Below are 14498 nucleotides of genomic sequence, written 5' to 3'. Positions count from 1 at the left end.
AAAGTTTTTCACGAAAAAAACAGCATGACGAGGGCGCGAGTTATAGTTAACGTAGGGAACCAGTTATAATCACTTGAGTTTACTATAACAGGTGAATTTCTATGGTTTTGTGTAACGTCCCTGTAAGCTGTAGTTTTTTAAAGTGAATTTCTATGTTTTTTAAAATTCTATATCCTAACTATAAAGCCCCTGAAACCTTTGTTTTTTTCAGCCACTAGGTTCCCCCCCCCCCACCATAGATAGAGCGTTTTTTGTTTTGCCAATAACTTTGGCACCGCTTGACGAATCTTCACGAATGTTTTAAACTTAATCTTTGGTCAGTTCAGCTGTTCCCTTTAAAGTTTCGGGGTGATTTGTCAAGCAGAGGAGAGGCCAAGAAAAAGTAGAGTCCCAAAACACTTTTTCCCTATTCTATGTCAATGGGATTTTTCCAAATTTTGAACACAACTACAGCCCGAACTTCTGAATGTAATTACACCAAATTTGGTAGAAAGCTAGATCATGGTCCCGAAAGCACGCTTTTGCGATTTGGTGTAAATCCGTTCAGTATTTTTGGAGAAATTAAGAGTTTATGAAATATGAATAGATGCAGGGATGAGGAACAGACTGTTCCCGTGCAGATATCGGACTTGGGTGCATGTCCGTGTGGCTCCTCTCCCCAGGCCGATTTCAGCCCTAGGGACTTGGACTTCTATTTTTTTTTTGGTAGGGGGGAATCCCCCAGGACCCAGTATTTCTTTGGGTGAAGCTACGAGGCCTCCCTCCCTGGGGTGATCTCGGCTGATTTATTTTGTGTGGGGGGGGGGGGGGGGGCATGTGGCCTTCAGCCGATTTTGGCCCCAGGGAGCCCATCCACCCGGTCCGGCCTTCATAGATTATTTATTTTGGGGGGGGTGGGGGGGTAGGTGTTGCAGACCACCTCCCCAGGCCGATCTAAGCCACGTGGGCCCCCTACCCCCCCCAAACAAAATTAATAATTAGGCTGGGTCCCTATGGTCAAGATCGGCCCTGGGGAGGAAGGCCATGTGGCCCTCCTTCTACACCCCCCCTAAAAAAATTAAGCCAGGCGCTGGGGAAGGGGTCAACAGGGCCGATAGCCTGATGAGGGGGGGGCCATGTGGCTCTCCTCCCATCCAAATAGTAATTAGGCTGGGCTCTAGGGATGGAGTTCCCAGGGCAGAGATCGGCCTCAGGAGGAGGGCCATGGGCCAGGTGTAGCAGCAAACCCCTGCTGCACATGGCCATAGTCCATGTGCAGCGTGGGGTTGTATGGTTATAGGAGTTGGCCCCAGGGCAGACATTGCAGCCAACCCCCACTGCGCACAATTGAAGGCCTTAGCAGCACCAGGTTGGGTGGTTAAAGGAGTTGGCAGCAGGCCAGAAATTGCGGGCAACCCCTACTGAGCACGTCCAACTGCTGTGCGCAGTGCAGGTTTGGGTGGTTATAGGTGTTGGCTGCAGGACCTGGTCTCAGGCCACACCCTGCGGCCAACTGCCGCAGTGCATGGCCGAAGGGCATGCGCTGTGGTGGTTGGATTAAAGTATAAAAATGAAAATTACTTTTTTGTGAAAAAAAACAGAAATTCACTGTAGGAAAAAAAAAAACGGTTACAAAGAATAATACAGTTAGGAAATAAAATGTAAAAAACAACAACACCCATAGAACTACATAAAAAAAAAAAAAAAAAAAAAAAGGTTACAGGGACCTTATAGTTCGCCTCACATTTCACACGTACAAAACCAGTGAAATTCAGCAGTTAGTTATCTCAGCTAACTATAACTTGCGCCCTCGTAATGCACTGCTTATGACCTCACATATTACATCACTCATGGCATAACGTAATTATAACATGGCCCCTGCCATGCACAGTTTGTTTCTTCATTAATCTGACTGTTAATTCTTCATTGAGATTTTTAATGACATTATAAAAGTGGTCATGATTGCTGTAATATCTGGGGTAATTAGCAGGCATGGCAAGGGCGCAACTTATAGTTACTTTAGGGCACGTGTTACAGGTACTTGAAGTAACTATAACCGGTGTTGCGTGCATTCACGAGTATGTCGTGACAAATTTGTGACCTCAGATATACAAATGTATTTTCACTTTAGTAGCTCAAAAACTACTGAACGGATTTACACCAAATAACCAAAAGCACAGTCTGCGTAACAAAATCTTGGTTTCTGCCAAATTTGGTGTAATTCCGTCAAGTAGTTTTGGCTGTACCCGTGTTCAAAACTCCTATGGGAATTAAGGTGGGAAATGCATGTTTTTGAACTCACCTTTTTCTCTGCCGCCTCTTAACAGATCACCTCAAAACTGTCCATGCGCAAAAAAAACATCATTGGCACATTTTTGTTTCAAAAGTTTTGTGAAAATTCGTCAAGCGGTGCTAAGGATATAGGCAAGTCAAAAATGTTTTTTCTATGGAAACATGGCCTTAACTATAACTACCTACTGGCGACTGCCAGTAGGTGATATGCATGGCATGTACTACGTACAGGATATATATATATATATATCATAATATTTAAGAAGTGCTCCGGGGCCCCGGCAGGACTATTCAGTGCTTAGGACTATTGATAAGCATCTCCTGGAAGAAAAAAACAGAAGATTTGAAGTCAGGGAAGAGCACTGAGCTCAGGTTTTGTGACAGTGCACATTTTAATTTTTGGATGCCTTTTTGCAAATGACCCTACTAAGAAGCGATTTCCTTAATAGATATTAAAGAGCAAACATGTAAACTAAAGGCACAATACTGAGGTACTTAAACTGAACAAATAACACAAACTACTTGTTCCTAAACATATTTTTTTATTTTGTTAACGTTGATTAAGTTATTTGGGCGCTCTTAATTTAAAAAAAAAAAAAAAAAAAAAAAGTAAACCTAAAAGTATTACCCAATGTGGGGGGGTGGGGGGGAGGGGTTTCTATCCCCTCGGCCACCATTTCCATTTCTTAGAGTGTGTAGTGTCCACCTACAGAGAGCACCCATACTTTGAAACCAAACCTCCGAAATAAACATTATAAATAGATCTGTAGACCATGTCTTGTGTTTTCACGCATGATCGTGGTCTAGAAAAAAATTAAAAAAACACCACACATATATTTCTAAGTCCCTGAATAATATTCCATAGAGTCCCCTAATGAAAAACAAAAAACAAAAGTGCTTTGTCATTCAGAAGACAACAGATTCACATATGGCTGCTCAAGCAAAGGATTTGACATTTTAGATGTTAAAAAAAAAAACAACACGGTGTTCAAAGGTGACTTCTCAATATTATATCATTGCAAGATAACGTGCAAATTTCGTCATTGCTGTTCATTGCAAATAGGCGGGGTGCATGCAGGTGTTCGTTGTTATTCATCCCTGCATCATCCTTACAGAGTTCATGATAAAATGTCTCATTTGTAGCTTCTTATTAGATTCCCCATTAACAGTTAAGGTTGGTGATTATTTTTACGCAACTCAAAATGGATATTAGTTATTCCTGAAGGGTGCCAGAGACAAATTGCTTCAATGGCTCTGGCGTTCGCAGGTAGACCGGAGTTGATAAAACCAAGCTGCATTATGTAAACACTCCATTTCAAACCAGAGTTTATGCAAAAAGATGTACAAGTCTATCCATTGTTTTCTCGGATTTCAAAGTTTCGCAGCCCAGAACCATTCACGGAAAACATGTCCAAACAAATGGAGAACAGAAGCCTCATGCATCCTACGAAAACATGGCCCTTGCCCATCCGAAGGGCAGTGCAGTCTGGTCTGTCCTGAGGAATATGGTGCAGTGCCCCACTGCCAGTGTGGAATCCCGCGACATCCCAGTCCATCTTCAAACCTTCCACTCAGACAATATTGTCAAATGGGCAGCAGCTCTGGCGGATTTTCCCCATAGCAGTACTTGGCCAATGGGTCCCGGTAAGTGTTCTCATGTTGAACGCTCTGTTAAATAAATGAAATCAGTAATAAGAAACAAAATTGTAACAACTGCACAAAAAGCAGTTAAATACCTGTAAAAAAGTTGTTGCACAGCATAGGAGCAGACTTAGTACCAGGGATAATCAATTATGCAGGGACTAAGGCCCCACAGAGCAGAAACATTATGCATCATGAAGAAGCGTTAAGTAGTGATGACTGGCAGGCATGCTTCTATTTAAGTCGCCCCTTCTATCTCGTCACCCTTTCTTTAAAGCACTGCTTCCCAAACCTTTTAGATCCACATCCCAATTTGCAGAACGATAAACTTTCACAACCCACCTAGCATTAATAGTAATGAAGAGGGTGATTTTTTTAAAGTAACTAAGGCATTCTGCAGTAGCACACTGTCATTTACAGACAGCACATTTTCCATTGAAATTACCACTAAATTGATTATTGATAGAATTATGCAGCACAGAAAAGATGTGTGGAAAGTAGGTTTCAGAGAATATTTGTGTGTTACTAAGGAAAGTGTCTGGATTTATTTTGATCCTATTAAAGTTTTTGTTTGCATTACACTTCAGAATTATAAAAATGTGCTTCATTTTTTCTTTCCCAACTGCTGAATACATACAGTTATTTTAGACGTATTTACACTTTGTGTATTACAAAAATGACATCCTACAGCCTATCCTTACACACTTTCTGTACCCCAGATTGTCACAGAATTCACTCAACTTTTATTTGTCTGACCTCAAAGTGAGAGACGTTTGTAAACACCAATCCCAATGTTAAAAAAACACCTGTCAGAAGACACAGCCTGACATTTGACCTGTTTCTGAAGCGCAGCAAATGTGGCATAAATACAGAATGTTAAGACACATATTTATCGGTAGAACTTTTGCGACCAACCAAAAATTGACTTGGGACCCACCAGTGGGTCGAGACCCCTAGTTTTGGAAACACTACCTCAAAGGTTTATTTCACCTTATCTACAAGCTGCATTAATACTGTAATAAAGCTCTTAGTACCATAGTCACATGGACCAAAGGATAAATACACATCCATAAACAGTGCCATTCTTAGATCTTTCTCAGTGCAGAAAAGCCAATAACATAAGTATAGAAGTCAACAATTTCACAGACTGAATATTGGTAAATAAGAGACCAAGCTTAAGAGCCTTGAATGTATTCTTAATTAGTCATCATCCATTTTATTCCCTTTGATCTGGTTCCTTCACCTCTATTACTACTGGTGAGCTTGGTATGCTTACAAATCCCACTTGATACTAGGCTTTTCCGTGTAGGTTGGGGAGGAAAGAGCTTGTCTGGCCCAACCTTACTGACTGTGGCTTATGTTTTAGTGACATGGAAGGCCTCTTCGCAAAATATATAGGCAAGACATGTACCGACTTTCCAAAGTGGAATAACTTTGGAAGTTTTAAGAATGAATATTTAAGACTTCTTCTGCCATGTAAAACAAGCACGGACTATTAATGAACGATGCCTTGATGTCGACCATTGGTAAGAGGTACAGAGGTCTGTAAGCTGATACACTGGGATTGTGTAACCTGCCCTTTGATTTGGTAGGCAAGTAGGACTGAAGTGCTGCACTACCCCTGATGAAGAGAACACTACAGAAGCTGCATCCCAAGGCCTTTCAAAATCTCCAAGCTTGGCTCGAAGGTGAACTCCTTTAAGTTTTCATCAGTGTTTATTAAGACACTGCTTCACAAATGTTACAGTCCTTAATGGTATAAAAATCTGGAAAGCAGAAAACGCATCATCGTTGTGCTTAATGGATATATGCCCCCTGAAGGAAGCACACCTGTCAAACGTGCTGATATGGTGATTAGGAGCACAGATTAAGAGGTAAGCACTTGAGTAATTAAGAAAAGTGCCTCTATTTTGCAGGAAACAGTTTCCACTCAGACAAGAACTTTATAAAAGGGAGCAGTGTTTAGAGATCCTTGCTCAGTGACCTGGAAACACCCTCTCGTCCTTCCCAAAAAACTGACTGATCCAATCCCCCCACCCCAAGTCCCCACTCCCCTGACCCTAAGTATGATGGTATAGTGCAGCATCGAGAGTACTTTAAGTGGCATTGTCAGCATCTTCCTTGTTTTTCCCCTAAAAACATTGATAGGGTGGTGTTTTCAATCAAATGTACTTTATTGTGATTGAATAGGACAATTGGAGTATGTTTACAAAACAATGCGGTTAATGTAGACACGTTTTCATGTAAAACCTAATTTTCAATATGATGTGCATTTTCAAAAGTGTGTTCCTGGATTATGCACAATAAAGAGATTCTCATCCCATCTACTCCATTGCTCTGTAGGCCTGTCCCTCCCGATCTTCAGGTTTCATCTACAGTTATAGAAGAATCAGATGTATCTAAGCAACCTGTAGCTCTCTCAGAGGTTGACAAGATTGATGTACACTAGAACAGCAAGAAGATATTTAGTTTAAAATATGGGCCTTGAAGAGAATGAAAAGTTACTTAAGTGCAATTATAAAGGGACTGTTCACTAAATGCATGCATATTGATTATCCTGGTCTGTGCCAGATCCTGGAACATTATCACTTTACATATGTAAACGAACTATGCCTAGGATTATTTTGGCCCATTTGCTTTTGCTTTTAAAATAAATTATTAATGGAGACTAATAACTAAATACGTAAAAAAAAAAAAGAGAAATTAAAAGACAAACGAGCAGCCAATAAAATAAGAAACATTCAATAGTCCACTTTCTTCATAAGGTTTAGGCTGACCTAACTTTTCCAGAAGGCACAGCCGAAGCAGTTGAAAGCCAGATCATTTTGAAGTCCTCAAATGTGAGTGCTCTTCCATAGGACCATTTCCATGTATTCTTACAGATTCCTGAAAAATGGAGAGGATTCTTCACAAGTCCAGTGAAGATTCAGATAATGGAGATCTAGAAATGTAAGGAATTCGACCTGCTCCATCAATGGATCTTGACTGACATTCATAAACACATGAGAAGAAAATGGCAAGTTACCCCTAATGAGCATGAATTAGGCTAAAGAGAACCCGAGAATAAAGACTACATTCATTTTTTTTTTTTAATTCAAACCGAATACAGCAGAACGTTTGTCCCACCTGTCCATCTATGCTGGAGTAAATTGCCAGTTAGCAAATATCTGCAATGTGAATATTTGAGCATGAGCAAAGGAAACATCTTTACTTGAGTAATTATTCATTTCATCTGAAGGTACCGTTTGGTTTTGGGAGCATAGAAACATAAATGAGACAACCCAGCTGGATATAGATGGTCTAGAAGCAGTCATCCATGTACACATGTGGTCACAATTAGTGAAAAGTGGGTGTGTAGCTTCCATCAACTTTGTTAGAACTAGATTTAACTGCCAACAACGCCTAACTGAAGGACTGAATTGGTTTGCATTAGGTGGAGTGATAACACAAAGGTCTTGTTCGAACGTGAAACCTTAATTCATTAGTTAGTTCATCTAACTGGTACTGCATGAGGAACTGATGGTGATAAAACTGCTATATCTGTACCTAGAGCCTGTAATGGGTTTCATTCATGTTGATACAAACTAATTATTGATTTAATTATCCTCTAGGCCAGACGTTTTGACACAGCAGCAGCTTTGCTCTTGTGCAGCATAGCTGCTGGTAAAATCTATGGCCCAGATACTTCATGCAGCAAATCTTACTCTGGAGAAATCAGAAAAGCAGCCTCTTAGGAATGGATGAAATAACTTCAGCTAGCTGCCCAAGCAGCCAATGAAATGTACTTTGATGGCTATGGCTCTGACGTAGAATGTCTTGACATTTTATGGCTTTATGTCATATATGATAGTCCTATCACTGCGGATTTCCAAGACGTTGTATGCCTTAATGTTGACACTGCCAGAAAGTATGTCAAGGTTTCTATTTGACATTAGTTGCATCAATTTTGATGGAAAACATGACGCCAAACCCACTACATAGAGCACATTGATATACTTTTAAACAAACTTTTATTGGTTTTTACATGGTATAATGGACAAGCATTGAAACACAATTCTGTAATTTATTCTCGTAACCATTACAAAACCATTTTAGTCTTATTACCCTTCTCCCTCCCAAAACCATCCCCTATAGTTCAGCGACTCTCAAATATATTCCAGAAACTTTATCTGCTCAACAGTGCCCCCCCCCCTTTATCAACTACAAGCCTACAGGACGCGTACAAGGTTCAGAGCCAATCTCATCCCCTTTTCATCTCGCATTGATCAAAAGAGCATGTAGTGTAGAAATCAGACATCGGGGAAATAGGCGTCAATCTCAGAGACATGAGGGTGAGGGGGAGGTGGAGGTTGTGAGCTTTTAGGGCATGTGCTATATCCACTGAACCCAGACCATGCCAGATCTCACGGCGTCCCCCCACTCCCATCTCTCCTGATGTCTTCTACAATCGTTACTCTGGGACCTCTAAGGGCCTTCCATTGTCTAGTAAGCTCTCTTTGCTAGAAGAAATGACAGGTCTTGGAACTTACATGTGATCTTAGTTTTAGGAGTGTTTTGGCACCAACTTAAGGGGTAGCGCTCTGGGGTACATGGGACCTTTGTTTCTCTCGCTCTCTCTCTTTCAACTATCTGAGTGCCAGTGATGTCCCTTCAATAGTCCATGAGCATCAGGCCCCTCCAGAACATATGTATAAAACTGTCCCCCCCCCCCCAACCCCCCTTACGCCACATCGTGGACAGTGTGCCTCCTCTACTGCATAATTATTAATCCTAAAGGGTGTGAGGTACACCCTATGCAGCACGGAGAAACCGATCAATTTGAATCCAGTGCTTGTAGAGATCCTGGGCATCCCATCAACTATTGTGTACTCAGTCCTCCTCTGGATACCCAGGTCCTGTTCCCAACTGGTTTTGAGTGTGCTCAAGGGCAGTAACATGCCTTCCCTTCCCCAGATTGTTCCATACAAACATGTGAATGCTTTGAATGTTTACAATGAGGCAATCAAATACTGTCAACTCTTAGTCTGGGGAGGTTCAGACCAATGCCCAGCACTTTCAGACTGTGGTAGTCACTGCTCTTTGTAGGATGAAGTGGCCCTGTGGGAAATCAGAGCCAGAGAGGAACTCCTCGAATGGGAGGTGAGCACCCCCCTACAAATAAATCTCAAATGGTCCCTGTATCAGCAGTCATGCACATCGCCAGCCCTTTTCAGTTGCCCCGATGCAGCAGACCCTCCAGCAGCTGCCAGTCCACAGTATATGGGATCTTCACTTGTATTTTCTCCAGGCATTTGAGCCAGCATCTTTGTAGCACTCTAAATTCCATGGCAGTAGGCGCTGATGGACTCTGAGGATATTTCTGTCCAGGGTGTGCAGATTGGGCACCACTGGTCCCAGTTCTCACCCAGGGTTAAGTCTCCCTGCCATCCATTGCGTCAGCCACTGCAGTTGGGCAGCAAAATAGTACAATTTAAAATCAGGGGTCACCGGCCTGCCATCCCCCACCAGCTTCTGCAATTTATGGAAGGCTGCGACCTGAGCACTAAAGAAAAGTTGTTACCTGTGACTCAAGTTCCCAGAACAGTGTCCGGGGTATCCAGACCGGAAGTACCAAAAAGTAATAAGGCGAATGGGGGAGGGCAACCTTATTTAATAGGGCAACTCGATCTGCCACTGACAACGGGGGAGATTTCAAGAACTCAATGCTTTTTAAAGTTTGCTAACGGCTGTTCCTATATTGCCTTCCAATAGATCTTCAGGATCATGGTAAATGCGTGCTCCCAGATATTGTAGACATCAAGGCTTCCATATCAACTCTCCCAATTCCATAGGAGGGCTCTGAGCTGCCAGCGTGGTAAAGAACCAGGACTTCTGCTAGTTAACCTGAAGCCCTGAGAGTGAGCTCAAATTTCTGTGAGCGTCGCCATCAGCGGCTGCCTACGGCCACATACATAGAGTACATTGATGTCAAGCAGGAATGTTGTTCATGACATGATTTACAATTGTGTTTTTTCTTGAGTTTTTAATAATGAGTTCCAAAGTGGCAGTCATCAGTGCTGAAATGAATCCATTATCTCACTTAGGCTTTTATCTCCTACTGAACTTTAGCAGCAGAAAGATGAAGGTCTTCAATGTTACTTTCTAATTAATGGGGGAGTCCTAATGATCTTTCAGGATCGTGCCCGTATCCTTATTCAATATTTTTCTTACAGAAGGGACCACTATTATACAACATTGCTTTCTGGCAGGCAAAGGAGAGAAAAAGTGCCATTTTCACAATGTTTCCTGTTGAGGGAAGGGCTGATCACAAAAAGCAAATGAATAACTTAGCACAAAGAAATAAGCTGAATGACTGAAAATGGCTAAGAAAAATTAGACCTTGACAACTGTAGTTGTTCATTTTCTTTACACTTTTGAAGAAAAAATGCAGTGTTACAGGATCCTCACTGTGGAGGAGCAGAGGTGCAGGTCCCAGGCCCAGCTCTTTCTTGCTGTTGGCCCCCGATTAGCCATTCTTGCCCTCCTTCTGCTTTGGTTTTTCCTTCTTCGCCTTAGTGTGCATTTTTCTTTTCCCTTATTGCCTTTCCCTTTTTGTGCCTGCGTCTAGTTTTTTTAGTCCTTTTTTCTTCCTCCTTTTCCTTCTGCTTGTTTTGCCATTGTGTTTCCTGCCTCATGCTTGCCCTGCCCACCTCCACCCAGCGCCCCTCCCTCTTCTCAGGACCTATTTAATGAAGGCACTGGGTCAGCTGTGCCACTGACACGCCAAAGGCAAGGAAGACTGCACCTGCCTGCACCCAGCATAGTTGCACCACAGTCTAACTCAGAGCCCTGAACCAAAGATCCACCTCCCGGCAATCCACGGTATGGCCTTTCTTCTGCACCTACTGCTTCTTCTCTATCAGATCACCCACCAACACGCCATCCACCACATGAACCATCCAACCAACCAACCAACCGTTCCTATTTCCAAGCTACTTGTCTGCCTCCTCCTCAGCACACGCCCTTGCAAACATGCCACAGAGATCTGGGACCTAGTCGCCACCCTTACCGGTGACATAGTTTTCCTCACCAACATGTGGCTCACATCCACATACTCACCCAACATCACCACAGAAACACCCAATGGACACAAGATCACACACCAAAAATGCACCAACAAACCCGGAGGAGGGATCACTATCATCCACAAAGAATACGTCCAGTACACCACTGAGACAAAAGACACAATCCAGACCATGGAACTTCAAACCCAAAGATGGAAAAATCACCATCACAGCGAGGCTCACCTACAGACCACCTGGACCAGGCCCCAGGTTCTGCACTGTCATCTCTGACTTCAGTGCCCCCCCATGTAGGAGGCTGGACTGGCTTGTAGTGAGTACCAAGGGGTACTTGCACCTTGCACCAGGCCCAGTTATCCCTTATTAGTGTATAGGGTGTCTAGCAGCTTAGGCTGATAGATAATGGTAGCTTAGCAGAGCAGCTTAGGCTGAACTAGGAGACGTGTGAAGCTACCACAGTACCACTTAGTGTCATATGCACAATATCATAAGAAAACACAATACACAGTTATACTAAAAATAAAGGTACTTTATTTTTATGACAATATGCCAAAGTATCTTAGAGTGTACCCTCAGTGAGAGGATAGGAAATATACACAAGATATATATACACAATAGCAAAAATATGCATTATAGTCTTAGAAAACAGTGCAAACAATGTATAGTTACAATAGGATGCAATGGGGACACATAGGGATAGGGGCAACACAAACCATATACTCCAAAAGTGGAATGCGAACCACGAATGGACCCCAAACCTATGTGACCTTGTAGAGGGTCGCTGGGACTATTAGAAAATAGTGAGAGTTAGAGAAATAACCCTCCCCAAGACCCTGAAAAGTGAGTGCAAAGTGCACTAAAGTTCCCCTAAGGACAAAAGAGTTGTGTTAGAGGAATAATGCAGGAAAGACACAAACCAGCAATGCAACAACTGTGGATTTCCAATCTAGGGTACCTGTGGAACAAGGGGACCAAGTCCAAAAGTCACAAGCAAGTCGTAGATGGGCAGATGCCCAGGAAATGCCAGCTGCGGGTGCAAAGAAGCTTCGAGTGGACAGAAGAAGCTGAGGTTTCTGCAGGAACGAAAAGGGCTAGAGACTTCCCCTTTGGTGGACGGATCCCTCTCGCCTTGGAGAGTCGTGCAGAAGTGTTTTCCCGCCGGAAGGACGCCAACAAGCCTTGCTACACGCAAATCGTGCGTTTGGCGTTTTTGGACGCTGCTGGGGCCCAGGAGGGACCAGGAGGTCGCAAATTGGACCTGAAGAGAGAGGGGACGTCGAGCAAGACAAAGAGCCCTCACTGAAGCAGGTAGCACCCGGAGAAGTGCCAGAAACAGGCACTACGAGGATGCGTGAAACGGTGCTCGCCGAAGTTGCACAAAGGAGTCCCACGTCGCCGGAGACCAACTTAGAAAGTCGTGCAATGCAGGTTAGAGTGCCGTGGACCCAGGCTTGGCTGTGCACAAAGGATTTCCGCCGGAAGTGCACAGGGGCCGGAGTAGCTGCAAAGTCGCGGTTCCCAGCAATGCAGCCCAGCGAGGTGAGGCAAGGACTTACCTCCACCAAACTTGGGCTGAAGAGTCACTGGACTGTGGGGGTCACTTGGACAGAGTCGCTGGATTCGAGGGACCTCGCTCGTCGTGCTGAGAGGAGACCCAAGGGACCGGTGATGCAGCTTTTTGGTGCCTGCGGTTGCAGGGGGAAGATTCCGTTGACCCACGGGAGATTTCTTCGGAGCTTCTGGTGCAGAGAGGAGGCAGACTACCCCCACAGCATGCACAAGCAGGAAAACAGTCGAGAAGGCGGCAGGATCAGCGTTACAGAGTTGCAGTAGTCGTCTTTGCTACTATGTTGCAGGTTTGCAGGCTTCCAGCGCGGTCAGCGGTCGATTCCTTATCAGAAGGTGAAGAGAGAGATGCAGAGGAACTCGGCTGAGCTCATGCATTCGTTATCTAAAATTTCCCCAGAGACAGAGACCCTAAATAGCCAGAAAAGAGGGTTTGGCTACCTAGGAGAGAGGAAAGGCTACTAACACCTGAAGGAGCCTATCAGCAGGAGTCTCTGACGTCACCTGGTGGCACTGGCCACTCAGAGCAGTCCAGTGTGCCAGCAGCACCTCTGTTTCCAAGATGGCAGAGGTCTGGAGCACACTGGAGGAGCTCTGGACACCTCCCAGGGGAGGTGCAGGTCAGGGGAGTGGTCACTCCCCTTTCCTTTGTCCAGTTTCGCGCCAGAGCAGGGGCTAAGGGGTCCCTGAACCGGTGTAGACTGGCTTATGCAGAATTGGGCACATCTGTGCCCAACTAAGCATTTCCAGAGGCTGGGGGAGGCTACTCCTCCCCTGCCTTCACACCATTTTCCAAAGGGAGAGGGTGTCACACCCTCTCTCAGAGGAAGTTCTTTGTTCTGCCATCCTGGGCCAGGCCTGGCTGGACCCCAGGAGGGCAGCTGCCTGTCTGAGGGGTTGGCAGCAGCAGCAGCTGCAGTGAAACCCCAGGAAGGGCAGTCTGGCAGTACCAGGGTCTGTGCTACAGACCACTGGGATCATGGAATTGTACCAACAATGCCAGGATGGCATAGAGGGGGCAATTCCATGATCATAGACATGTTACATGGCCATATTCGGAGTTACCATGGTGAAGCTACATATAGGTAGTGACCTATATGTAGTGCACGCGTGTAATGGTGTCCCCGCACTCACAAAGTTCAGTGAATTGGCTCTGAACAATGTGGGGGCACCTTGGCTAGTGCCAGGGTGCCCTCACACTAAGTAACTTTGCACCTAACCTTTACCAGGTAAAGGTTAGACATATAGGTGACTTATAAGTTACTTAAGTGCAGTGTAAAATGGCTGTGAAATAACGTGGACGTTATTTCACTCAGGCTGCAGTGGCAGGCCTGTGTAAGAATTGTCAGAGCTCCCTATGGGTGGCAAAAGAAATGCTGCAGCCCATAGGGATCTCCTGGAACCCCAATACCCTGGGTACCTCAGTACCATATACTAGGGAATTATAAGGGTGTTCCAGTAAGCCAATGTAAATTGGTAAAAATGGTCACTAGCCTGTCAGTGACAATTTGGAAAGAAATGAGAGAGCATAACCACTGAGGTTCTGATTAGCAGAGCCTCAGTGAGACAGTTAGTCACTACACAGGTAACACATTCAGGCACACTTATGAGCACTGGGGCCCTGGGTTACCAGGGTCCCAGTGACACATACAACTAAAACAACATATATACAGTGAAAAATGGGGGTAACATGCCAGGCAAGATGGTACTTTCCTACACCCCACTACTGACTCCAAAGAGTACATCTTCCTCCGAGATCTGAATTTCCACTTCAATGACATCCATGACACCAACACCGTCAGCCTCAACAGCATGAATAACATCAGTCTCACCCAACTCGTCACCAACCCTATCCACAAAGCAGGACACACCCTTGACCCCCATCTTCACCTCCAGAAATGGGGTAAAGTACAGCCATGTTACCTTACTCACCTGTACCAACCATTCCATCTTACACTT

At 44.3% G+C, this 14498-nt stretch overlaps 1 protein-coding gene across 2 annotated transcripts in view; it reads right to left on the bottom strand.

Moving 5' to 3' along the window:
* Window positions 1-2798: 2798 nt before the first annotated feature.
* SPRING1 (SREBF pathway regulator in golgi 1) overlaps window positions 2799-14498 on the bottom strand; it is a 105495-nt gene continuing 93795 nt past the window's right edge. For both annotated transcript variants that reach the window (XM_069214514.1, XM_069214513.1), the window contains exon 6: window positions 2799-3939. In XM_069214514.1, coding sequence (XP_069070615.1) covers window positions 3856-3939 — 84 coding nt within the window. In that variant the 3' untranslated portion in view covers window positions 2799-3855. The remainder of the gene's footprint in view (window positions 3940-14498) is intronic.

The sequence above is a fragment of the Pleurodeles waltl genome, chromosome 11 (genome assembly GCF_031143425.1).
Source record: "Pleurodeles waltl isolate 20211129_DDA chromosome 11, aPleWal1.hap1.20221129, whole genome shotgun sequence".
Classification (NCBI taxonomy): Eukaryota; Metazoa; Chordata; class Amphibia; order Caudata; family Salamandridae; genus Pleurodeles; species Pleurodeles waltl.
The sequence above is the reverse complement of the archived record's forward strand: the minus strand, read 5'-3'. Positions and strand labels throughout refer to the sequence as shown.